Source organism: Hemitrygon akajei, chromosome 9 (genome assembly GCF_048418815.1).
Source record: "Hemitrygon akajei chromosome 9, sHemAka1.3, whole genome shotgun sequence".
NCBI lineage: Eukaryota > Metazoa > Chordata > Chondrichthyes > Myliobatiformes > Dasyatidae > Hemitrygon > Hemitrygon akajei.
The window spans coordinates 155227880-155254278 of NC_133132.1; the positions used below are offsets into that span (position 1 = coordinate 155227880).

The window sequence follows — 26399 nt, forward strand, 5'->3', positions numbered from 1 at the left end:
GGAGGTACGAAAGCCTGAAGACTCAATGTTTCAGGAACAGCTTCTTCACCTCCGCCATCATATTTCTGAATGGACAATGAACACTACCTCATTATTTGTCTTTTCTGAACTACTTATTTAATTATTATACATACTTCTTATTGAAGCATAGTTTTTATTACGTACTGCAATGGACTGCTGCTGCAAAATAACAAATCTCACGACATGCCAGTAATCTTAAATCTTATTCTGTTCTGACTCTCCCGCGAAACCATTGTCAAATCATTCTTCAATGCATTTGGAACTAAATACAAACATATTAATATAGTCAGTCACAGACGCTGCTTTCAACTTCATATAATTTCTGAACGGCAGCGTTATCAACTTCCCTGGTGGTCTAGTGGTTAGGATTCGGCGCTCTCACCGCCGCGGCCCGGGTTCGATTCCCGGTCAGGGAAATGCGCTTTTGCTGTGCCCTGTGCTCATTTCTTTAGTATTGAGTCGGTCACGTAAATTACTTTCAGGCTAACCTAATCAGTTGAAGATTTTAAATGCTTTCAATGATTGGTTTCTCATATAATTACCAGGAAAATCTTCACCACACAAAACGTTCTACTGTATTAAGCTACTTTTAATAATATGCTGAAAAGGCAGAAACTAAAATGCAAATGATATCGAACGAGCAATTATTCACTTGGTAAGCTCTTCTGAAGCTTGGACGTCCGTTTTATTTCCAATTCACAATTTCTCTTCTGCTCACATTATCACTTTTGATTGTAATTTGTAAAGCTATGCACTCACAAAATAATAATATGTTGAAATCAGAATGTATTGGAGGAGATATTTTGATTTTTTTAAAAATAAGAAGTGATTCATTTACTGAGATCCAGTGAACTAGCCAATAACGGATCAGGGTCATTTGAAGATCCAAGCAAACTTGCGACCTGAACTCCTTAATATTTGTTTCTTATTCAATCTTAATGTTTATAAAGAGAGTCATAAAGGATAGCTATACTTTGCTCTTGAAGATGCTCCACACAGTCTCGTCACTGTCCGCAATGGGTCAACTGTTTGATCTTGCTGCAGTGGCACGGGTATAATTACAGCCGCAGTGTTGAGGTTGTGATTGATTCAACATCAGCATATTGATATTGATATTTGTCCAACATCAGTGTCTGCTCTCAGGCCAAAACCTCCGGTGAAGCACAACAGGCCTGCCCGTTTGTGAAGGAAATGAGTGTTCCAAGTACGATTACATAGGTTGCTCTCATTATCTACGAGTAGTTGCAGTCCTGATTATGAAAATTCAAATGGGGCAACAATTTGGATTGGCAACAACATTTCCTCCACGATATCCTTCAGCACAGGTGCACCACAAGGCTGTGTGCTTAACTCCCTGCTCTACTCACTTTAGACTTATGACTGTGTAACTAAGCACATCTCCAATGCCATACTGAAGTTTGCTGATGACTCCACCGTCCTAGGCCAAATGAAGGGTAGTGACAAAGTGACAAATCAGAATGTAGGAGCGAGATTGAAAATCTGGCTGAGTGGAGCCATAACAACAACCTCTCACTCAATGCCAGCAAGATGAAGGGGCTGATTAATGGCTTCAGGAGGAAGAAGCCAGAGGTCCATGAGCCAGTCCTCATCAAAGGATCAGAGGTAAAGATGGTTACCTTCACCTGGTGGTCCCAAAGGCCATTGGCGCAACACAATAGTTTTATGCCATCAAAGTCAATCCTCTGGCCATTCCACTACTGCCAATTTCTCCACGTAACCCAAACGGATTCACCTCCAGTGTTCCTTGATGAGGGTTTCCACAGTGTGCCCCAACTACTGTGCTTCTCCAAAGGCTTTTGGGACTGCATGTTGAAGGAAGCCATTGAGATAAAACTAGAGAAAAAGAATTTTAACAAAGAAGTTGGTCTCGCTCTAGGTATGAACTGGAATTCAATTGTAAACAAGGTGGGACAGCGGAAACCTGATTGGATGAGGACTAACCAATCAGGAGGGATGGACAATGGGGACATATATACCACCAGACTAGACATCATCCCTGATGAAGATGGCAAAGGTTGTCATCAAAATGTTGGTTAAAATTGATATCTGTACCTGTCCGGAAACCAAAGAAGAATTTATTTGTCGATCAATACTACATTAACTCTGATGGATGGGTCCTGTTGTTTCTGTGGTAACAGCAGACCTCTGAGAAAGACACTACTCCACATTCTGTCACTGCAGTAGCTTACCTGATGGACAAAGGAAATAACTGAATGATCCTTGAAATACAATTGCATTTCCATTGACTTGTAGTCTCCCTGGAGCATGACTAAGCAGAATGGAGTTAAGGACTGTCACTAAAAATTAACTGGACTCTGAAAACTCACACTCATTCCTCAATCATACTTTATTTCACTTGTGCATAAGGAGAACAGCATGGCCCCTGTCACCACACTGTTCTGAATTCTGAACAGAGAAATACCACTTTTTTACAGAATTACAGGTATTGCCCATTTGGTAAACTGTGCATGTTTGAATTCCTTACTTGCAGGATCAATCACCATTCACAATACAGAAACTACAAGCTAACAACTGATGACACTTTGAAGTTAGCAAAGTGATTGTCCCTTAGCTTGTGTGTGTGTTACAGCATCCTCAGTTACAATATATTCTTAACTTGTCTACAGTAAATAAGACAAAATGGCTCCTGAATCTGCTGTGCAAAGGGAAATGCTGCTCTTCAAAGACCTTTCCTGCCTGGGCTGTCCACAATCTATCTGCAATCTATCCTTAGCTGGACATTGTATTAAGCCTTGCTTCACTACAACTTTCACAGACCTCTTGGGATGATATTGAGAACCTACTTCAAGCATCCTCTGTCCCAGCTGCAGTAGGTTCTCTGGGTTCTCATTCATCACCCACATTAAAACCAGAAGTGGAGGTTCAAAAAAATCATCCCAAGTCCTAGGGACTGCTGTCAGGTGGACCACAGTCATTGTACTGAATGTATGTTGATGCCAATATACTGTAAATGAGATTTAAACATCACATAGAATCTGCTGTAAAGAATGTGAATACTTTTATTAGACAGTGCAATGTGGTGTTTCATGATTTCATTAATTGCTTATCATTTTAAAACACATTGTTTATGGATATGACACTAGAAGGGAGAAATTTTAAGTTGTGGATGAAAATTCCATATGACATTTTGATATAAATTATTGTTTCAAAAATGAAAGTGTTTACTTTTTATTTGAATAAAATCATGCTTATGGCAGATGTCAACAATATAAATAATGTTACACATTTTTCTGTTTTGATTTCACATAATTTGGCTGATTGCCCCTTAAGTACTTTAAATATTGCAGTATTTCTATCATTATCCTGGAGGTCTACTTTGAGAGCAGAGGGCATCCAATGCATTGAAATTTAGTAACAGGTAATTTAATTCCCATTGAGCAAGCAGTACATTCCTTGCCAGTTAAGAACAAAAGTGGTTCCATTCATTAGAACATAGAACAGTACAGCATAGGAACAGGCCTTTGGCCCATAATGTTGTGCCAGTAATCACATGGCCAACTAAACTAATCTCTTCTGTCTACACCATATATGTCAAACTCAAGGCCCGCGGGCCAAATCCGGCCCGTGGTGAAATTATCTTTGGCCCGCGAGATAATATCTAATTACTATTAAAGCTGGCCCCAGTAATCGAAGCGCCTATGGTGTATGATATGGCTAATGCTGAGTTTATTCAGGTACCAGGTTTTCAGGGTTTTTAGTGTTTATTCGGCAGTCTTCTTCATAAGAAACGGAATTTGTAAAGTGAAACACTTTGTAGTTATAGCAGAGACTGAGACACATGAGAGCAGGCTGAAAAAACGGAGGCAACGAAAGCTGCGTTTGCACGCGTCCGACTGATCCGGCCCACATGAAGCTGCATTTTCCTTAATCCGGCCCGTGACCTAAAATGAGTTTGACACCCCTGGTCTACACAATGTCCATATCTTTCCAGTTTCCACACATTCATATGCCCATCTAAACATCTCTTAAAAGTACCAGATGTTTCTGGTTCTAGCACCACCCCTGGCACTGCATTCCATGCATCCACCTCAAAAAACTTCTCCCTCACATCTCCTTTGAAATTAACCCCTCTCACCTTAAATGCATGCCCTCTGGTATTAGACATTTTAATCCTGGGAAAAAGATATTGTCTGTCTACTCTATCCATGCCTCTCATAATCTTATAAACCTCTATCAGAGTACCAGTCAGGTTCTGCTCCAGAGAAAACAACCCAAGTTTGTCCGACCTATTGTTGTAGCACGTGCCCTCAAATCCATGCAGAATCCTGGTAAACCTATTCTGCACTCTCTCCAAAGCTTCAACATCCTTCCAATAATGGGGCGACCAGAACTGCATGGAATACCCCAGGTGTGGCCTAAGAAGAGTTTTATAAAGCTGCAGCATAACTTTCTGAGCACCCCATTGTTGCTATAACTTGCAAGAGGTATTCCTGTGTTGTTTATAATCCCATTTTCATTATTCAAGGACCTGAATCAGCTGGAGACTACAGAAAACCAAGGTTAAACTCTAATGCTTTGAAAACTAACTCTGCACATGGAAATGAAAGAAAAAAACAGACAAGTATTCAGGAACCAGGTAACAAGCTATGGGCTAATCACCAAGCCTTATGTCAACAAGCAGCTAAATTGTATCTGCAGCCAAGAAGTTAAGAGTATGACTCTAGAATAACCTTGGCAGCCACCTTGGAGGCACTCAGATTTAGCATTTGTTCTAAGGGCTGCTCTGTGGGCATCTTAGACCATAAGACTAGAAGAGATAGGAGCAGAATTAGACCATCTGGCCCATCGAGTCTGCTCCATCATTCAATCATGGCTGATCCTTTTTTTTCCTCCTCCTCAACCCCAGTTCCTGGCCTTCTCCCCATAACCTTTGATGCCATGTACAATCAAGAACCCATCAATATCTGTCTTATATACACCCAACAACCTGGCCTCCGCAGCTGCACGTGGCAACAAATTCCACAAATTCACCACCCTTTGGCTAAAGAAATTTCTCTGCATCTCTGTTTTGAATGGCGCCCCTCTATCCTGAGGTGGCGCCCTCTTGTCCAACACTCTCCCAGCATGGGGAAACTTTTTTTTTCACATCTACTCTGTCTAGGCCTTTCAACATTCGAAAGGTTTCAATAAGATCCCCCCCTCATCCTTCTGAATTCCAGCGAGTACAGACCCAGAGCCATCAAATGTTCCTCGCATGATAACCCTTTCATTCCTGGAATCATCCTTGTGAACCTCCTCTGGACCTCACCAATGCCAGCACATCTTTTTTAAGATGAGGGGTCCAAAACTGTTCACAATACTCAAGGTGAGGCCTCCCCAGTGCCTTCTAAAGCCTCAGGATCACATCCTTGCTCTTGTATTCTAGACCTCTTGAAATCAATGCTAATATGGCATTTGCCTTCTTCACCACCGACTCAACCTGTAAGTTAACCTTTAGGGTGTTCTGCACAAGGACTCCCAAGTCCCTCTGCATCTCAGATTCCTGGATTTTCTCCCTGTTTAGAAAACTATTCGCACATTTATTTCTACTACCAAAGTAAATGACCGTGCATTTTCCAACATCGTATTTCATTTGCCACTTTCTTGCCCATTCTCCTAATCTAAGTCCTTCTGCATCCCACCCATTTCCTCAACACTACCTGCCCCTCTTGACTTTAATATAATGTGTTATTTTGGTGTTTGTAGAACTTGTTTAGATTCTTGAATATTAGGGAGCACCTTGGAAAATCTAATTTTGTAAGACAAAGGGAATTTGGTTTTGTTTAAAATACTTACAGAAGATATACATTTTCTTATTTTTATGCAATGCTAGCCTGGCTTGGCTCTTTTGTTTAAACTGGAAAATCAGTCATAATTTATTGACAAGCAAAATCACATCAAAGCATACATACCCACAGTGGTTGTTACCCTGTTCACTTTTCATTCTGCTACTTTTCATACTAAGATCTAATAATTGATAAGCATCTTTGAGATAAACTAATATATCTACCCAGAATATACATACAGTGCATTTGTGGTCTGCTGCTGTTGTAGTCCATCCACTTCCAGTTTTGACATGTTGTGCTTCCAGAGATGCTGTTCAGCACATCACTGTTGTAACACGTGGTTATTTGAGTTGCTATCGTCTTCTTGTCACCTTGAACCAGTCTGGCCATTCTCATCTGAACTCTCTCATGAACAGCTCATTTTCACCCACAGAACTGTCACTCACCAGATTTTCTTTTATTATTTTTCACACCATTCTCTATAAACTGTAGAGGTTGTTGTGTGTGAAAAACCCAGGAGATCAGCAGTTTCTGAGATACTCAAACCACCCCATCTGGCACCAACAATCATTCCAGGGTCAAAGTCACTGACGGCGCATTTCTTCCCCATTCTGATGTTTGGTTTGAAGAACAACTGAACCACTTGAACGTGTCCATATCCTTTTATGCATTGAGGTGATGCCACATGATTGGGTGATTAGATATTTGCATTATGAATAGGTGTACAGATGTACCTAAAAAGGTGGATGCTGAGTGTATATAGATCTAAATCTAAAATTCCTACCTTGTGTCTTACTGCAATGTTCTGTTGACAATCTCAAAGTACCACAACAATGAGTAAAAAACAATTGAAAATAATAAGAGCAATGGAAAACCCTGGAAAATCACATATTAGAAGCTCTTAATGATTTATCAAAATAACCAGCGACCATTCAGTAAATGGAGCCTTTATGGAAGAATTGGAAATGAATCACATTATTCAAAATATGGCTTGAAAATTAAATCCTACTTGTACTACCAGATGATAGCAATTGGGACACAAATGCTTCGACCTATGCCCATGCCTCCAATCAGAGAATGGTAACAGAAAATACTATAGGTAACCTTAAGTCTTATTTTTAACTTTGAAGGAAGTCAATCAATATTCCCTCTTTTCCGTTGTTAGAATTTGGGATTTGGGAATATTTGCTATCACAGATAAATAGAATAACCACCCAGCATGTCTACTCACTTGGCAATCTGGCAATTAAAGATAGTGACTCATAACACTGGGTCTCTTTTTCATGGAATGGAACAGCATTTGAGGATGAAGTGTGGAGGCAGGGGTAGCTGCTATTTAATGCATGTAACTTCATTCAAGATCTCATGTAAATTGGATGAGAGGGAAAAGGTTAGAGCATGACTTGACTTTATTCCAATTTGCTATGGTGAACTTGCAGGATAAAAGGAAGTTATTTCTGATATTTTATTACAGCACACTGCTGGAGGAACTCAATGGGTCAAATAGAGTCTGTGCAAAACCCTTCAACCCTCCTCAATCCATGAATCACCTGTTGGCCTCTGTCCCCCTCCACCCCTCCACTACTTTATACTGGCTGTCTTCCTTCTTGCTCTCAGTCCTACTTTGAATTTTATTTCCACTTTCTCTATTCAGAAATATAACGCAGTAACAGGACCTTCTGGCCCAACGAGCCCGCGCCACCCGATTACACCCACGTAACCTATTAGCCTACTAACCCATACATCTTTTGAATGTGGGAGGAAACAGGAAGAACACAAGGTCATGGGGAGTAGAAACTCCTTAAAGACAGTGAGTGACAGGAGGTCCTGATGCAAAGTCGCAATCCAAAATTGTATCAATCCCTCCCCACTCCCACACAGATGCTGTTTGAGTCACCAAGTTTGTCCAGCAGATGGTTTATTGCCCAGATTCCAGCATCCACAATCTCTCTGGGTCCACTCCTCTATTTTGGCAGTCTAATCTTATGACATTTTGGTAGTCTGGATTTAAGGCGTAGTTTAAAAATTAAAACAATCTGCAAACATTAAGAAGCTGTTCTGCAGTTTTGGAACTCATTTTCACAAATGGGATTGATTTTAAATATTCTGTGATTCAAAGGTTTTTATTAACCCAAGGCTGTTTTAAGGAATATGATGGTTACTACACAAACCAGCTATAATCCCACTAAAAAGGTTAAATGTTCCAATATTTCTATGTTCCTAAATAATGCTGGAATGAGATAGCTATCTAATTTACACAGAAATACAGAATTTATTGCACAAAAGGCCAAAAGTATAAATATTCTATGCAGGTGATTTTTACTCTTGTCACCTTTTATCTAATGTTATTATCATGTCTTTATTTTCTTTCTCATCTTCTTCTCCAGCTTCCTCCTAAGTGCATCTTAAGCTCATATCATTTGGTAGGCCCAACTTCCAATCAGCCTTGGAGCAGGGAATGGGTGACATCTGTGAAGTCAAACAAGTACACTGCAAGTTCAGGAAGGACAGAGTGAGGCTAGCTTCCCCTCAAACTGCAGAAGAGTATGCATTTCCACTCGTTTCCCACTTCCATCTCCTGACAAATGGAAGCCCTGGACTTTAGAAACAATGAGATCTGAATACGAAAATCTGGCAAGATTAGGGAAGGCTCCTATCTAAATGTGTTTTAGACGATATCTCAGAGAGATTTATCAGATAGTAACTATCAATAGGGTAAATCTAGAGAACTACCTTAAAATGAGATACTACTGGGGATTCTAATTAATATTCCATGTGTCTTAAACTCAGTGCGAAGATTAGATGTAAGGTGACAAGTGTAAAAATTACCTGCAGAAAATAACTAAGCAAGTGGCCTTTTTGTGCAATAAATTCTGTGATTCTGGTAAATTAGATAGTCACTTCATTCCAACCTTATTTAAAAACTAGAGAGATGGGAACTTTTAAACCTTTTAATGGGATCATATCTGATTTGTGTTGTAATTCATTGTATTCCTTAAAATGCCTTTGGCTGGTAATTTGCAATATAGAACCAGCCTTTTACATTTAATAATTTGCAATTAGCAAAAAATAATTTGCAATATATTTAATTTTCCTCCTATAACTCTTTAGCATCTTTAAAAAGTTTTGCTTACAGACCCTTTGGCTCACAATGTTGAGCCGACCATTTAACCTACTCTAGAAACTGCCTGGAATTTCCCTACTGCATAGCCCTTTAATACTATTTTGAATATCCTAGTGGCATCTCAACTTAAGGTAGCTTTCTAGATTTACCCTATCAATATTTATTATTTGATAAATCTCTATGAAGATTTCCTCTAATTGATATTCTCTGTGTTCTAATCTCAGTTTAGAGCATTCAAACTCAAGAAATAACTTACACTCAGAATGCTCTTAGCATAATTTTTGTTCAGAAAAAAAAGTGGATCTCAGTCTTGGCTGTCCACTTTCTATTAATATTCCACCTCTCATTTTAGTTAGGGTTACATGGTGGGTATCTGGGGGTCTCACCTGAACTAGACATTAACCATTTTGTCAAATTGCTCTTCCATGATTATAGGATGTATCATATAGCTTCTGGTTCACTACTGCTGGTATTGTGGACTGAAACCTGATTATTAAGTTAAATGGTTATTATTTCTTTCTTTTCCTACTTGCTCAGTTTGTTGCATTTTGCACATTGGTTGTGCAATCAGTTGGTGTGGTCTTTCATTGATTCTGTTATGGTCGCAGGATTTATTGCGTATGCCCACAAGAAAATGAAACATGTACTTTGATAACAAATTTACTTCAAACTTTGTAACAGCAATGTCTTCCCAGCTTTTACTTAAAATCACGTTATGTTCCCTATTGCCTCTTTCTCTTCCAAGAATCCCCTGATGCCCATGGCCAATATCCATCCAATTTTGATGCAGTCGAAACTCCATCGTATGCTCCCTTCAAATCCTGAAATCATTGCATTGTCTCCAGGGTTCCAATTAGTAACTACAGCAAATGAGGTCAGTGCATCAATTTTCAATGGTTCATTTTTTATGACCTTGTCAAACACCTATTAAACTTCATAAACAAGAGAAAATCTGCAGATGCTGGAAATCCGAGCAACACATTCAAGATGCTGGAGGAACTCAGCAGGTCAGGCATCATCAATGGAAGAGTACAGTCGATGTTTCGGAGTCTGGCCGAAAGGTTTCGGTTCGAAACTTTGACTGTACTCTTTTCCATAGATGCTGCCTGGCTTGCTGAGTTCCTCCAGTATTATATGAAACTTCTTCAGTTAATTGATTTTTTTGGTTTTGCACTTTCACTCTGTTCATAAGTTCTCAATGTTATGAACTGCTGAAATAAGATATATTTCCTCCCATTTTAAAGTTAATTCTTTGTCGTGATCAGTAAGTGCATCAGAGGTTACTGGGGGGCGGTGGGGGTGGAAAGACAGAAGAATGGGGTTGAGAGGGAAAGCAAATCTGCCATGAACCTAGTGTCTCATTGACCTGTTGTCTTATTGATTCCTTTATCAACGGCAGTCAAACTGTTCATGATCTTTGTCAGTGCTATTATTGAAGCAGTCATTCGGAGGTGCACAAAAGTCACTGATGACTGGCGCCTTTTTAAATCAGGAAATGGCTCCCTCTGTTGGCACAGCAAAATGCTGAGAACTCAAAGTTATGCTGGTGGAAAGGAACAATGAATCAAACTATCATATTGTGAATGCATTGCAACAGATATCATTAATGAAGCTCTTCAGAATAATGTTTATATTACCAGAGGCACCTGTGAGCTTCAGAGTACCATTTTTTTTCACTGGTGCTGCAAGCTGCCAAGGGTTGCCCATACCATTAATTGCACAATATCACAATCTGGTTACCCTTGTGCAATGGGAAGTGTGTCTCCAACCTCCAGACAGCTCTGAATGAAGCAACAGGATGTACAACAACCAAAAGGGAACAGTGGACCAAGAATATACAGTAGATGTCATAGATCTCCTGATCCTGCCCAAAATTAGACCAGAGTAATATTGCAATTGTGTATATACTGTAGGAAACCATGTGCCTGATCTGAAAAGTTGCCCCAGGCTACAGAGTTAAACTTGGGAAATGTATTGACTATCTAATTTGTTTTGCAACAAGTCCATGTAGCTTCTCAATATTATCAAATGCTGAAATAAGATGACGGCGGTGTTAGCTGTGAGGAGGATGCTAAGAGGATGCAGGGTGAGTTGGTTAGGTTCGGTGAGTGGGAAAATTCATGGTAGATGCAATTTAATGTGGATAAATGTGAGGTTATCCACTTTGGTTGCAAGAACAGGAAAAGAGATTATTATCTGAATGGTGGCTGATTAGGAAAAGGGGAGGTGCAACGAGACCTGGGTGTCATTGTACACCAGTCATTGAAGGTGGGCATGCAGGTACAGCAGGCGGTGAAAAAGGCAAATGGTATGTTGGCATTCATAGCAAAAGGATTTGAGTACAGGAGCAGGGAGGTTCTACTGCAGTTGTACAAGGCCTTGGTGAGACCACACCTAGAATATTGTGTGCAGTTTTGGTCCCCTAATCTGAGGAAAGACATTCTTGCCATAGAGGGAGTACAGAGAAGGTTCACCAGATTGATTCCTGTGATGGCAGGACTTTCTTATGAAGAAAGACTGGATCGACTAGGCTTATACTCACTGGAATTTAGAAGATTGAGGGGGGATCTTATTGAAACGTATAAAATTCTAAAGGGATTGGACAGGCTAGATGCAGGAAGATTGTTCCCGATGTTGGGGAAGTCCAGAATGAGGGGTCGCAGTTTAAGCATAAAGGGGAAGCCTTTTAGAACCGAGATGAGGAAGAACTTCTTCACACAGAGAGTGGTGAATCTGTGGAATTCTCTGCCACAGGAAACAGTTGAGGCCGGTTCATTGGCTATATTTAAGAGGAAGTTAGATATGGCCCTTGTGGCTAAAGGGATCAGGGGGTATGGAAAGAAAGCAGGTACAGGGTTCTGAGTTGGATGATCAGCCATGATCATACTGAATGGCGGTGCAGGCTCAAAGGGCCGAATGGACTACTCCTGCACCTATTTTCTATGTTTCTATTTTCCCCCATTATACTCCCCATTAGGAGTAGCCAGTTAGTTACAGTATAGTCAATTTTGATTTTGTAAGAGAGGCATATAAGAGACTACAGATGCACGGACTGAAGTGAAAATGACTAGCTGGAGGAACTCAGCAGCTCAAGTAACGTCTATGGATTTGAAGAGGTAGTCAACATTTTGCGTCGTGAACTTGCATGAATCCAGATGCAGGATCTGAACTCAAAATGTGGACTACCCCTTTGCCTCCATAGCTGCTGTTTGACCTGCTGAGTTCTTCCAGCAGTTCATCTTCAGATTTTCCTTATCTCAAGCAACACACACGTCACTGGAGGAGTTTAGCAGGTCAGGCAGAGTCTATGGAAGAGTCAACATTTTTGGCTGGTATCTTTCTTCAGGACTGAGAAGGAAGAGGGAAGATACCAGAATAAAAAGGTGGAGGGAGGGGGAAGAGGCTAGCTGGTAGGTGATAGATGAAGCCAAGTGGGTGGGTGAAAGATCAAGGGCTGGAAAAGGAAGAATCTGATTGGAGGGGAGAGTGGACCGTAGGTGAGAGGGAAGAAGGGGACCCAGGCAGGTGAGAAGGATTGAAAGGTCAGAGTGGGGAATAAAGAAAGTGGGAGGGAGAAATTTGTTTGCTAGAAGGAGAAATTGATATTCATGCCATCAGGTTGGAGGGTACCCAGATGTAATATAAAGCGTTGCTCCTCCACCCTGAGGGTGGCCTCATCTTGTCGTAAGAGGAGGCCATGGAACAACATGTTGTAATAGGAACAGGAATGGGAATTTAAATATTCCCACCAGGAAGTCCCACTTGTGAAGGTGCTCAATGAAGTAGTCCCCAATTTATGACGGGTCTCTCCAACGTAGAGAAGGCCACATTGGGAGCGCCCACGAAATAGACAACCCCAGCAGATTTGCAGGTGAAATATTGCCTCAACTGGAAGAACTGTTCGGGGCCCTTAATGGAGGTGAGGGAGGAGGTGAATGGGGAGGTGTAGCACTTTGACTGCTTGCAGGGATAAGCCCATCTTGCTTTACTTTTGATGATTAAAGATTGAAACATAATAAAAGGTCACTTAAATTCTTCCAAATACCAATTAGATATAATATCCAATGACCAGTACTTTTTTTTTGTAAAACCAGCGTATATTTATAAACATTTAATGTATAACAGGTTATAGAATGCAGGTAAATAAGCAAAAGTGTCATTTGTATTTTATCATTTCCTGCATACAGTAAACTTATTTTTTTTATCACTGTCTTCTCCACACAGCAGAGATTTCAAGTGCAACATATTATCTACAGTGCTATATTTGTACACAAATCCTAATCTTTGACTTTACGTACAAACATATTCTTTTGTTGTATTTTACATCTTAATAAAAAAAAACAAGTTGCATTTTGGACAGGGTTCAAACTAAAAGTAATTTGCATAACCTTAGGCCATTATATTTAGCAGCAGATTAGTGAAGGTGGGAACGTGGCTGGGTAAAAGACCCAACAAGTACAATTTGATGATGATATAACATTGCTCTTGTACACATAGGAAGCTTCTTCTACAAACTGTTCTTTGTCCCATTGCATATTGTCTTCCATTGGCATATCTAAAAGGCATATAGGTGTATTGTCTTCCATAGGCATATCTAAAAGGTTGAATATGTTTTAAAAAAAAACAAAAATTTACTGACCACAGGTTTCAACTGCACAATTAAGTGTTGTTGGTATCTTGCCTGGTCCCCAACCCCAAGTATGAACAATTGATTATTTGCCACAGATAATTTGCCAGTGCCATCAGCAAAGGAAAATGCTTAATCCAAACAAAGTGCCCAAAGCAGAACTTTGGCCCATCAGTTCCAAATAAGTTTAACAGAACAAATTATTTCATCATCACTTTTGCATAGTTAATATATCAAACTGATGCTATGTCATAGTCCAATGCAGTGCATTAATTAATTTATTATTGTCTGGAAACATTTAATGTGGCAAGATCTAGCATCTTAATGACTTCCACTTTCATTTTAAAAATAGTTAAGCAGAATCCTCTTCCAAAATATTTAATCTGCAACAATAGAGAAATTGTATCCCTTTAACCTAACTTCAATAAAAGTATCCTAAGCACAAAGACATGGAAGGTGAGACTAAAATGCAACAAAAGTAAATTTATTTGTAGAATTCTATTTTAGTATGCCAACAGCCTTTGGGGAAAAATACCATTTCACTGGTATTTGTTTTGCTGTTTTTCATGTTTAATTGACTAATTTCTATCCATTTCAATGCACATTTGCATTAGTATGATTTAATTTTCAAGAGACAATGGCAAGAATGATTTCAAGTGCTTCATTAATATGAGTTAATTAAGGTATAACTGTCCTGGGAACAAAATAAAGTCCAAAGAGGAGCATGGAGAGATTCTCTGTTCTTTTGTTTTGAACTTAAAACTTATGGATTGGAATATTTAAGATGATCTATTTTGGGTATCCTGAGAGAATCACAATGACGTGGGGTAAAGTTACCCTTGCTCCCCTATTCACTGTGCACCAGCTGTCTCGGGATAAAAGAAGGGCACAGTGCTGTCAATTACAAGTAAATGTTAGGATTTATATTTGTACTAGACAAGGTTGTCGAGTTTATAAATTTATGTTAAGATAGGACTATGTGCTTATTTTCAGAAAAAAAAAGTTAATATATGTCCCCATTTGCTCTTTCCACTGCCTGGTGGTGGACCTGAAAATACGCAAATTTTAGTTTAGTTAATATTTAATTAATAAAGGCTATAACTTTAGAATTTGAGCAATCGATTTTAGATTTGGATAAGTGAAACTTGCGCGATGGATGAATGATTAAAGAAGTTAACATGAACTACTGTAAATGTTGTTTTGCCCCTTGGTTTTTAACCTCAATTTGACCCATAGAATGATAAGTCGATCCTTTGAACTTCAATGTGTCCAGATCAGCTCAGACTTTGTAACACCAAGCCACTTCCAATCCAATGCGAAACTGCAGTTCCGATGACACAGCCGTAACCTGATATTCGCGCATAAATGTACCTCCCATAAATAAGGGACAGGTTAATTACTACTGCTGCTGCCACTATATTCGGCAATTTCAGAAAGAGGCACAGCGGTGTGAGAGTGCTGTCTTGGCATTATTGCTATTGATGCTGCAGGTGCTGCGGAGAGAACTCCGCTCAGTTCCTAAGATCCTGCTCGTCTGTGGTGGGCGCTGTCTCACAGCGTTTCTGGCGGCCACCGAAAGCATCCAGTCTCACTGGGAAACTATCGAGCATCCCAGCGGCGAAAATAAAACCGAAAGACGGCCAAAGCCTTTCGATTCAACTGAAATGAATTAATCCATTGTTCCACTGCTGTCGTTCTACATGAGACCGGTCGCTCTTGTAGGGGGACGCTTCAAATGGGGAAGCCAAGAACTCTGCTCCATAAAGATACCCTGTATATTGCGATCGGAAGGAACTAGCATCCAAAATCAGCCAGGTTTGATTCATTCCGTTATTCTCAGGTGGATAATGGCATAAGGATTTCTTTTCTCTCCGGTGGCAAGTTGTCGTGTCAGTTAGAACAAGGCTCCTTTGGGAGACACAGCGGAATGGTTATAATTTGCGTACACAAAATAGTCCACATTAGGATACTTGAAAGCAGAAAGCTCGCGTGTAAAATTGCTGTCGATTTGCTCGTAACAGTACTGGTGCCTCTTGCAGTGGGTTACAAGCCACGGCCCTGCAGAGAGCAAGTTTTTCAATCAATTACATTGCTTTCGTGAACGCTTCCTTTCAGTTGACGAGCCAGCAGTCAGATAGACGTGTACGCCGGGAGGTGGACAACAGGCGTGCCAGCAGCAGTCGTACACAGTAGAGAGGAAGGCCCTTCGCTGTTTCCCTGCAGCGAATGCCAGCACCGTTGACTGTGACCCACCCATCCAGCGCAGGGCGTGGGTGAGGACTGTGGATAAGGACGGGAGAAGTGGGATGGGGGTGGTGATGAGTGCTGGATCCGAGACGTTTGCCAGGAAGTGGGGTTGGGAAGAGAGTTGGAGTATGACAGAGGGGAGAGGTAGTTTGTGAGGATTGGGTGTGTGACAGGGAAGAGGAATGGCGAATGGGGGGGGGGTGGAATTTATCAGAAGAGAATGTCAGGTGAAGGGTGGGATTGAAGAGCAGAATGTGCCCCAGTGTTCCGCACTCACTCCGCTTCAGAAAGCCCCTATCTCCGTTCCCCATGGTCTGTAGTGTTTCCCCCCGCCGCCGCTGCCTCTGTTGCCGGCATGAGGGACGGCGCCGAAGCCGGCTGGGCTGAGCACTGCACCGCCCGGGGGAAACACGGAGGGCAAGGCCCCGAGCGGGAGCGGGAAGGTGTGGGCGTGGGCGGCGGCGTGTACCGTAGCGGAGAGGGAGAGGAGAGAGGTGGAGAGCGGAGCCACAAGGCCAGCGCCGCCAGCAGGGGCCGCCCCTGGAGACGTATCGCCTTGAGCCGCGGCCGCGGCCGCCGCAGCTGCCGCCGCCGCCAGGGTAGCAGTAAGCAAAGCCGAGCCTTGCCGGGGCTGTGGGATGGCGGTACCTGGGTGCAGTTCAGAAGAGGCGGTGGCCAGCAGCCGGTCACTGGCAAGGCCGTGGTGCTGCAACAAAGCGGAGGGCAGCTGATGGAAGGCGGCGGCCCAGTGCTGGTGCTGTTGGTGCTGCTGGAGCCGCTGCTGGTGCCGCTGATGTTGCTGCTGGTGGTGGTGGTGGTGAGCAGCCACCGACGAGCTCATCACTGCCGCTTCTCGCTGCGAGGCGTACGTGTTGAGGTGAGAGACCAGACGGAGACGCAGCGGGTCCGAGGTGTCCAGACCTTCAACCGAGCTCAAATAACGAGCCACCTCGGCCAAGCACTCCCGGAAACCGATGCTCATAAAGTCCATGGCGAGAGCGTGAGCGTCAAAAAACCCTGTGAAACAGAAAGAGACGCATTGAGCTACGTGCAGGTCAAACCGTCAGACTGACTGTAGCGACTATGCTGCCACTTTTTTCCCTTGTTAGGCACGGCTGATTTAAATGAATCACTTCGTATCTAATCGTGTATAACTATCTGAACAGTTGTTAGCACTGGTTGGCTTTTTGTGTATTGCCCGCACCTGTAAATAGTTTCCAGTGGGGGAAAAGTGGATTTTTTTTCCTCTCTGGCCAGAGATACAATTCAAGTTAAACGACTGACTGAAAGCTATCTACGATAACCCGACCAGATCTCGCTGCGTGACAGTTAGCTCTGCCTCTCGGTGTTGTCGTTAGGTGGCGGTATGGAGATGCTGCCGAGACCCCCTGTTTATGTGTTTGTGTTTGTTTTGTCTTTCTCCGCAGGTCTGGCTGCTCCAAGCGAAAAAAAAAGCCCAAACAATCTCTGCATGCGACTCCCCGGTTTCACAAAGCACTCACTCCCGCAGTGTTAGGAAAGCAAACAGAAGCCGGGGTCAAGTGCCGCTTTTGTCTCGCCGGCTCTTTCCCACGAGCTCAGTGATACTATTAGCATTTCCACTGAACTTCGCCGGGCCGCCCACAATTGCCAGTGCGCTGTTTCCTTAGGTTACCTCTTCCAAGTAGCCTTTGAAGAGGCACTCAATTAACTTCTTACCTTTACCTCCGGTCGCCCGAAGCATCTTTAAATGGTCCACCGTCATCTGAAGTATTTCCGCTTTCTCTAGCTTTGCTGATCCCTTGAAAGTAGAAAAGTGCCGCAATTATTTTGCCCAATTCTCACTCAGATTCAGTGGTGATGTGTCGTATTTCACTCAAGTGTCGATCAATACCAGTATGCACGGGTTTACAAATATGTTAAATAATATTCTGTAAGATACTAGAAAGACTGAGTATAAAAATCGAATGTAAAAACGGAATGGATCGCCGTCATCTACCTGTTTCTCAAAAGCAGTGGGGACCAGACGACGAAGCTCTGACAAACTGTTGTTAATGCGATCCCGGCGTCTTTTCTCAATGATCTAAAAGAGCGTAAGTTGTTTCCATTAGGACAGTTTAAATATTATGGGAAGCATTCCAAATTTGTTCCACAAGTTACCAAAAAAAAATCACCCTCACCCCTCTTCTTTTCTTTCTAGCCATGATTTGGGAAGTTGTTGACGGAGACCCAGCTCTCATGAGTACATTATTGTCTTGTCTGTAGAAACAGAAAAAAAACGCCGACAGTCAGCCCTATTGCTATTCTCTACGAAAACAGGAATAAAAACATCGAGTTAATAAGTGTCAGTTAAAGTGTACACGATGCTCAGCTGGTAAAGAGCGTGTAACTCACCCTGCGTAGATATTTTCGCTCCCTACGTCTATGGTTTCATCAATATCACTATCTGAAGAACTTTCTTCACAGGGACGTTTCATTGTGGCTGGAGAAAATTATTTCGTGATCTGTTTTTTAGAAGCTCGCCGTTTAGCTCAAGCCACCCAGATCATGCGCCCTGTTGGCAGCCTGAAGCCAGTCTGACGCTCTTTCCCACGGTATAAGCTATATCAATGTTGCAATGTCTAGCTGAGCTCACTCTGTCCCACAACCCGCAACAAGCTTTGATTGACAGTACATTGCTCCCGGTTTGAAGTTGACTCTTTTCCCATTGGTGCAAGGTGATGACGTCTGCTCTGTACGTCAAACGCGCGGGTCGGGGAAAGCGTGGGAAAGCTCAGTATCGAGCTCACTTAAAAGGGATCGGCTGTTAGAAGAGCTTAAAGAAACTTTTTAAAGTTGGTTGAAAAAAACATTTGGGCACTTTTAAGAGACATTACTTCATCTACATTAAAGTTCCAGTGTTGCTTTAACAATTTTATATTCATCAAATATAAAGTTATAAATTCCCGTATTCGATTGGCCTTTGTTCTTCTCTTAAACTAGTATTGACGATATGATTTTTGATCGGCATGACTTGCTCAGTTCCAGAAATCTGAAGTATTGAACCCTATTTATTTATTTAGTTTTACATAGAGAAACTCCTGTGTTGTGCGAGTTGCATTCTACCTATAGATAAGAACAGAGTCGATGTGTACGAAGTCTGCAGTGAAAGATTATTTTCTCTCAATTCTGTTAAGGTTATTTGTGTAGGAGGCGTACCAGTTTAAAGCAGGGACGTAATGTCGATTGTAAGTAGGTATGCATTGCATTCAAAAACAGCGCAAGTTAAGGAATCAGATCTCAGACACGATTATAAACGCACACGTATGTACTATGTAAGTTCAAGCTTGTCTGTTTAAAGTGTCTATAGACAGTGCAAGACAGAAGCATCCATTGATTTTTTTAATCAAAGAACCGCTTTTGTACTCGGTGCATGGCTAAGCTGTGGTATAACCGTGTGAACTGAAACTGGACACTATTCTTCGGCACTTCCCCTGTAATTTGAACTTTCTGAATTACACGCTGCCCGCAAGTGAGGTGGTTGGAAGAATATTAGAGCACCCTGCGCGCATAACTCCCTTCTTGTCGAGGAGTTCGGGTAAAACTAATAAAAACGCGGCAGATAAAAGAGAAGGAATATCGTTGCTGGATTTAAAGATAGCTATACTATTGTCAGAAGCATATCGATCATTTCACTTATATGCTTATTTACACTGATATTTTATTAAACAATTTTTATAAAAGGCAGATATCATTCAGAAGACAAATAATTGGTATGTTCCAGTATGTCCAAGCATGCGATATATTTATTATCTGTATATCCTTTCCTTTGTTTTTGTAAGTGTTTAGTTTTATTAAAACATCATAACTTTATTAACTTCCACGTAAATAAGACCGAGATAAAACAATAATTGATCCAAATGGAAATATCTTCGGTACTTAAGCGCGTTGTTTCTTTTAGCAAGGGTCTTGCTCGGGGACGGGGTATTTCTGTGTGATTTCGGTTTGCAAGCAGTTATCTCGACCTCTCGGATTATTCTCAGCCGACATGTATTTGATGTTTAATTAATTATATTTCCACGGTCCGGGAAGACTTTGGGCGGCTGGGTCAGTAACTAAAGGTAATGAGAACCTTAAAGCAAAAAGAATGACTGGATTATTGCTTCCATGAAAAATGTCACCAGCGACATTAATCTGTCGAAGAATTGCAGGACCTGGTTTTGTGAAGTGATAAATAGTCATACATACTGATGGGCTGTTCAGAGTTAATTTATATAGGCTGTATATAGTATTAACTGCTTCGGAAGTCATTACTCTAGCTGCAATTATACAGAACAATGTAAATCGATACTTCAAGAGCAAATAGAACAAATGAGCAAGAATTTGAAAAATATCACTTTTTAATTAAATGAACTGTGCGCCACAATGCATTAAAAGTTAAGCATTAACTAAGTTTTAGATAGTGTTTTAAAAACATATAAGCAAAAATATTTTACTGATTCCAAGTTAATTCTGAACGGTTAAGATATAAATTAGATTTCCATCTTTATGACCTTGAGTACGGAGAGACTATTGGCTTTTAAGATGTTCCCGTGTTAAAATGCCAGGAGATGAGTCATTTCAACACTCAATGAAGTCAAGATCAAGGAACATGTAATTGTTTTGACAATAACCTGTCGATTTGCTGTTTCGATAGATTCTTAACGCAGTAAAATGCGCGTGACTGTTCCCAAAGATGTACAAAGAGGCACTTCTCTTCCCGATGCTGAAATATTGAATGCGTTGTACTTTCGTGTGTTTTAATGCTGATGCATCTGATGAGGGGGGGCTTGTATTATTTCACACCTCATTACTCATTACTCTGCCCGCTCCTTCGTGCAAAGTTTACCCAATATTTGCAGATAGCAGGAAAGCAGGTACTAAGGCGGGTTGTTTACCCAACACTTGTGTTTGTTGTTTTTGTTCACTCAGGGCCGCGCGTGCAAATGTTACACTCACTGCAGCTACGTTACATGATAATTTTGATTAACAGATTACTAATGCTACATGTTTAGTACTCTTTCAATAAATAACGACAAATTTCACCAACACTTGGAAAGAACTGATTGTGGAGATAGGATCAAGTCGATCTTCCCGATCTAAGCTAGAACAGGAAGTGAAAGCGGAACACAGCAACGAAGCAACACACACAAAATGCTGGAGGAGCTCAGTAGGTCAGGCAGCATCTATGGAAATGAATAAACAGTCGACGTTTCTTGCCGAGACCCTTCTTCAGGAACGAAGCTATTTCGGATTGATCTACTAGCACTTAATACGCTATATACTGCTAAATAAAACCTTCTAGGTAACTGAAACGAAAACAATATTTGAAGAACTTTGAGGACAAAGGACGAATGCTAATTAGTTACAGCTTTGAAAAATTAACACGGTAATCATTAAAATATTAAGGTTACATATTTAGCAACTGTGTTTTGAAAAATAATTTAGATTCTTATGTTGCACTTTCTCTGACTGAGGTGTACAATTTTTAAATTATTTATATTAAGACAGTTTACAAAAAAAAACAGCCGTCCGTTATACAGACAGGAGATTCTGCAAATGCTGGAAGGCTCTCGGCCCGAAACGTCAACTGTTTATTTCTCTTTATGGATGCTGCCTGACCTGCAGAGTTACGCAGCATTTTGTGTGTCTTCCATCCGTTATGCAGACAGGTTGGTTCATTAATGACGTCGGTGCTGCCTTGCTCTTCAACAGAACTCGAACGTTTCACCAGCTTTTCCACCCCGCTCTCACTTCCACACAATCCTTCCCTGATATCCCCATTTCCTTTCTTAATCTTTATCTCTGGGGCTCGGTTAGCTCCACTGCTTCTTCTCCCTCCTTGCCTCCTGTCAGGATTTAATTCCGTATTCCCATTTCGTTGCCTCCATTCTATTCGATCCGAGCTTCTAAGAATTGTCGTTTGCTCTAACATTATAAGACTCGTAAGGTGGATATTATAATAGAAGTCTCCCATCCTCCATATTTGAAAGGGCTCTTAAGCATATCTATTCCATTTCATACCCTTCTTATAGCCCCTTTCTTCCCATCCAGATCAAGGTCAGGGTTTCCATTCCATGGATCATTCTCTGTGATTCTCTAACATCTGACACATGGGGCTACCGTCAGATATACCCTCGGTGGCCACTTTATTTGGTACTCCCGCACATCTCCTCCTCAATGCAAATATCCAATCAGCCAATCACGCGGCAGCAACGCAGTGCAGATATGGTCAAGATGTGTTTATTTGTTGTAAAGATCAAACGCCAGAATGGGGAAGAAATGTGACCTTGGCCTTATAATAATTGTCGGTGCCAGACGAGATGGTTTGAGTATCTCTGAAACTGCTGATCTCCTGGGATTTTTACGCACAACAGTCTCCAGAGTCTACAAAGAATTGTTCGAAAAGCAAAAAAAAAGATCCAGTGAGCTGGAAATCCTGAGCAACGGCACAACAAAAAAATATGGAGGAACTCAGCATGTCAGTTCTGTAGCTGCTCAATCTGAGAGGAAGGTGACAGTAACTCAAATAACCGCGCATTACAACAGTGGCGTGCAGAAGGACAAGTCTAAACACACACTTTGAACCTTGAAGCGAATGGGCTACTGCAGGAGACCAAACCGGGTTCTACTCCTGTACCTAATAAAGAGGCCAATGAGCGTATCTTCATCGCCCCTGCCGACTATCCTCATCGGTCTGCTTTGAATCTCGGGTTTCACTGATTTGTTTCTCCCCTGATTTGGATCTCACTGTTTCAATATTTTCTTCTTTCACTTCTGTTTTCCTGTATATCCTTCATGTGTCAATCGGTCTCCACACCACTCCGGTTCTTTTCCGCCTCCCTCCCACCTCCCTGCAACATCTTCTTTTCATTTCTAACGTTTAGTCCCGAGGAAAGGTCATTGACCTGAAATGCTGACGATTTCCATAATTTCGTTTTTTTTTCCCATATATAACACGGCTCTTGCATTCGTTACAACGCAGCCCAGCTACGTTTCAAGGCTTACACAGTATAGACGTCGCTTAAAATTAGCGGCAAAAGTTGTAAGATCTTTGTGGAAAATTAAGCAACCATACCACAACATTTCAGTAATACTTTCATAAATAAATGTAACAATATATTTTTGAAGAAGTTTTTTTTTGTTCTTATTTAGTCTGAAATGCTGGCCCAAATCTTCAAAGCTAATGGCGATGAATGATTATGAAACACAACCTTTTACTAATCAAGCTTGTTGAAGATTGTCCGATACTAACTGTGAATACATGGGCTGTGATAAGTGAGGGCGGGGTCGCAAGGTTTTGCGCCAGTTTATTGTCCACTAAAATGTATCGTTTCATACTGAAAAAACGAGGGAAATATATCATTATCTATGAACCTCGGGAATTACATTTTTGACGGATATACATGTCACTGCGGACATACCAATCGTGTAGCAATGTCTAATTTAAATGTAATCGTTAAACCCCAAAATAACCCCAAATAGTTCTTAAATCATTAAGTGTACTGTATATAACGTGATTAAAACAAAGTTTTAACAGCAATACATTGGAATGTTTTAAAGAATGACGTTACTTAAATCTAAAAACTAAGACAATTTGCCGCTTGGCTCTGATAGCCATTGAAGGGCCCTTTAAATGGGTTAAGCATTTTTATACTCGACTGCATTGGAACAAGAGTGTTTGGAAACGGTCGCCGCTAATGACCGTGGATTAGATATAAAATCTGAGTCAAGGGTCGGGCAATCGTCTCCGGTCAGAAAGACACGTGTTGCTGTTGACTGGTCACTGGTTCTACAAAAGCCGCCTGTACCCAGAATAACTGTAACAATGACAGAAATCCCAGCGCAGCTCGGGAATAAACGTAACCTCCCACCAGATACGACGCCAGCTCCAAAACCCATTGCAATATCCTGACCTTCCAATAACTTGACCCATTAGGGTTTATATCTTGTGTACATGCTCGTGCCATATTTCCAATTTGAATTTGATTTATTGTGAACAATCAAATCCGCAATAAAATCAGTAGCACCCTCTGGTTATAATTATACAGTACCAGAGTGAACAGCGGATCACAGTTTTCAGACTCATAGAGCCATGCCACGGGACAGTTTTAAACTTTCCACGTTCAACGGTATTTTGAAGAATTCGTAACTGGAGGCGAGAGCACATCTAATAAATGGATGGAATGAAATAGGGACAAGAGCAGATTCATTAAAAAAATAAAGTTTTGACACGAAATATGCCGAAGATAAACAGTAAGATGATTATTTAATTTGTTTTCCGTAGCAATTCCTCCTTTTTAAACAAATTTATGATGTGTTTACAGCTGCTTTGATTACGACCATAATCCCATTAAATTGACAATTATTTTTTATAATCAAATACTTTCAAATCACTGCATGGGTCAAAGTCTATCTTCGCTATACTTAATGAGGAATGAAATCTTACATGTTATATGTCTACAGAAACTGCAGGCATTGTTTTGTTGCTGGAGTTCTGATGGGGAGTTTTGCAGGGCTGGGATCTGTGCCAAGTTCTTTGCTCTTTCCCACAGCTCCCCCCTGACTGCAATGTAACTCTATCGCCGTGTGAGCGCCGTGCAGAGCGTGCGCGTCACTCAGCGGGACCCGCCCAGCGAGGCCTTGGGTCAATCACACAGCGCCGCACATGCTTCGCCGAGCCATCAAAGGGCCGCTTCACAACAAGCACGCACACCGCATCTGCAGTTCCCCAGTGCACACGCACACAACAACTCGAAGAATTGCCGCATTCCCTTGGACACGCACGCAGCAACATATCAGGCTACCGCCTCACAATATAAAAGCGCCCGGCAACGATTAGGTTACCGTCGTAAAATGCAAATTCAGTGAATACAGTCCAAAGCATTTGTAATACAATGGAAAGTACTGTAGTTTACCACAACGTAGTACAAAGTCTATCGTAATGTGGTCACACAATACCCTTGAAAGCGTTGATTCATTAAAATGTCACAAAACGTTTATATGTAGTAGTTTCACGACCTCAGAACACTCAATCGTACTTTACAATGGTAAAAGTCTCGCCGCACGTTTTCAGACGATGAAGATAACGTAACTTCTACCTCTGGAAATTATGGGCACATCTGTGCTTATCCATCCATTGACTGAAATCTCACTTGCGATCCTGCAACATGCAGGTGAACTATCCTGGAAATATGTGTGGATCAAATACATTACTTATTTCAAATACATAAACTACAGCACAGAGATAATATAGTATATCTAAACTATATACCAACTAGTAAGACAGAATGATCTATATAAAGAACATCTGTCACAAAACAGATGTTGCTTTTATGAAGAAATTAGCAACCAACTTTTATGAGAGGCATAGATAGGGTGGATAGTCAGTACCCGTTTCCCAGGGCACCAATAACAAACACCAGAGGGCATATGAACAAAATTAAGGGAGGGAAGTTTAGGGGAGACATCAGGGGTAAGTTTTTTTACACAGAGGGTTGTGAGTGCCTGGAATGACTTGCGAGGGATGGTGGTGGAGGCTAAAACATTAGGGGTATTTAAGAGCCTCTTGGACAGGCACATAGATGAAAGAAAAATGGAGGGTTATTGGGTAGTGTGGGTTTAGTACGTTTTTTTAAGGATTATATGGGTTGGCACAACATGGAGGGCTGAAGGGCCTGTACTGTGCTGTAGTGTTCTATGGTTCTAACTCAAACCCATTGGTCATTGGACACGAGGTGACAATTGAGGTGAGAGGCTCCTTCCATCCATGTATCTGTCCAATTTTTTTGAAATTGAAGTGGTCATCTACCACTTGACCTGGAAGCTTGTTAAATACTCTCACGACCTACTGAGTGAAGAACTTCCCTCTAATTTTCCCTTAAACATTTCACCTTTCCCTCTTAACCCATGACTTCTAGTTGCAGTTTCACCCAATCCAAGTGGAAAAAGCCTGCTTGCATTTACCCTATCTATACTCCTCATGACTTTGTATACCCCAGTCAAATCTCCCTTCAATCTTCTACATTCTAATGAATAAAATCCTAACCTATTTAACCTTTCCCTGTAACTTGTGATGCCACTTTCAACGAATTTTGGGTCTGTATTCCCAGAGTTCTGCACTCCTCAGCCCACGCCACCCAATTACACTCCTATGACTGATTAATCTACTAAACCGTATGTCTTTGGAATGTGGGAAGTAACCTGAGAACTCACAGGAAACTCACACTGTCTCATTGGGAATGTACAAACTCCTTAAAGACCTACCCTGGCTGGTCCTCCCAAAGTGCAACACCTCTGTCTGCAACACTTGTCTGCATTACATTCCATCTGCCATTTTTTAGCTGGTCCAGATGCCACTGCAAGTTCTGATATTCTTCCTTGCTGTCCACTACACCCCAAGTCTTGGTGTCATCTGCAAATTTGCTGATCCAGTTTACCACATTATCACCCAGATCATTGATATAGATCACAAACAACAATGGACGCAGCACCAGTTCCTGAGGCACTCCACTAGTCAGAGGCCTCCAGTCTGGGAACCATCTACTACCATTCTCTGTCTTCTCCCATAAAGCCA

General features: G+C 41.4%; 1 protein-coding gene and 1 non-coding gene across 3 annotated transcripts; one reads left to right on the plus strand and one right to left on the minus strand.

Moving 5' to 3' along the window:
- Positions 1-365: 365 nt before the first annotated feature.
- trnae-cuc (transfer RNA glutamic acid (anticodon CUC)) lies at positions 366-437 on the plus strand. Its single transcript has one exon. It is a non-coding gene; the product is annotated as a tRNA-Glu (tRNA).
- An 11357-nt stretch (positions 438-11794) lies between these two features.
- Positions 11795-18563, minus strand: hey2 (hes-related family bHLH transcription factor with YRPW motif 2). Of its 2 annotated transcripts, XM_073057359.1 has the most exons (6): positions 18200-18563; positions 17986-18064; positions 17805-17888; positions 17525-17606; positions 16475-16843; positions 11795-15637 (listed from the first exon to the last, which is right to left on the minus strand). In XM_073057359.1, the coding sequence occupies exons 1-6, from the start codon at positions 18280-18282 to the stop codon at positions 15474-15476; spliced, it is 861 nt and encodes a 286-aa protein (XP_072913460.1). In that variant the 5' UTR covers positions 18283-18563; the 3' UTR covers positions 11795-15473. The 2 variants fall into 2 exon arrangements, with proteins under 2 accessions (XP_072913460.1, XP_072913459.1); XM_073057358.1 differs by having other exon boundaries at positions 15506-16843; positions 18200-18560.
- Between the last annotated feature and the right edge of the window lie 7836 nt (positions 18564-26399).

What these genes read in the sequence shown, in the direction of transcription:
- hey2 (XM_073057358.1), bottom strand. Translation starts at nt 18,282, where the DNA reads ATGAAACGTCCCTGTGAAGAAAGTTCTTCAGATAGTGATATTGATGAA. An exon ending in AGCGAAAATATCTACGCAGG is followed by an intron (nt 18,065 to 18,199) that starts GTGAGTTACACG and finishes CTGTTTCTACAG; the next exon opens with ACAAGACAATAATGTACTCA. An exon ending in CTAGAAAGAAAAGAAGAGGG is followed by an intron (nt 17,889 to 17,985) that starts GTGAGGGTGATT and finishes ACGCTCTTTTAG; the next exon opens with ATCATTGAGAAAAGACGCCG.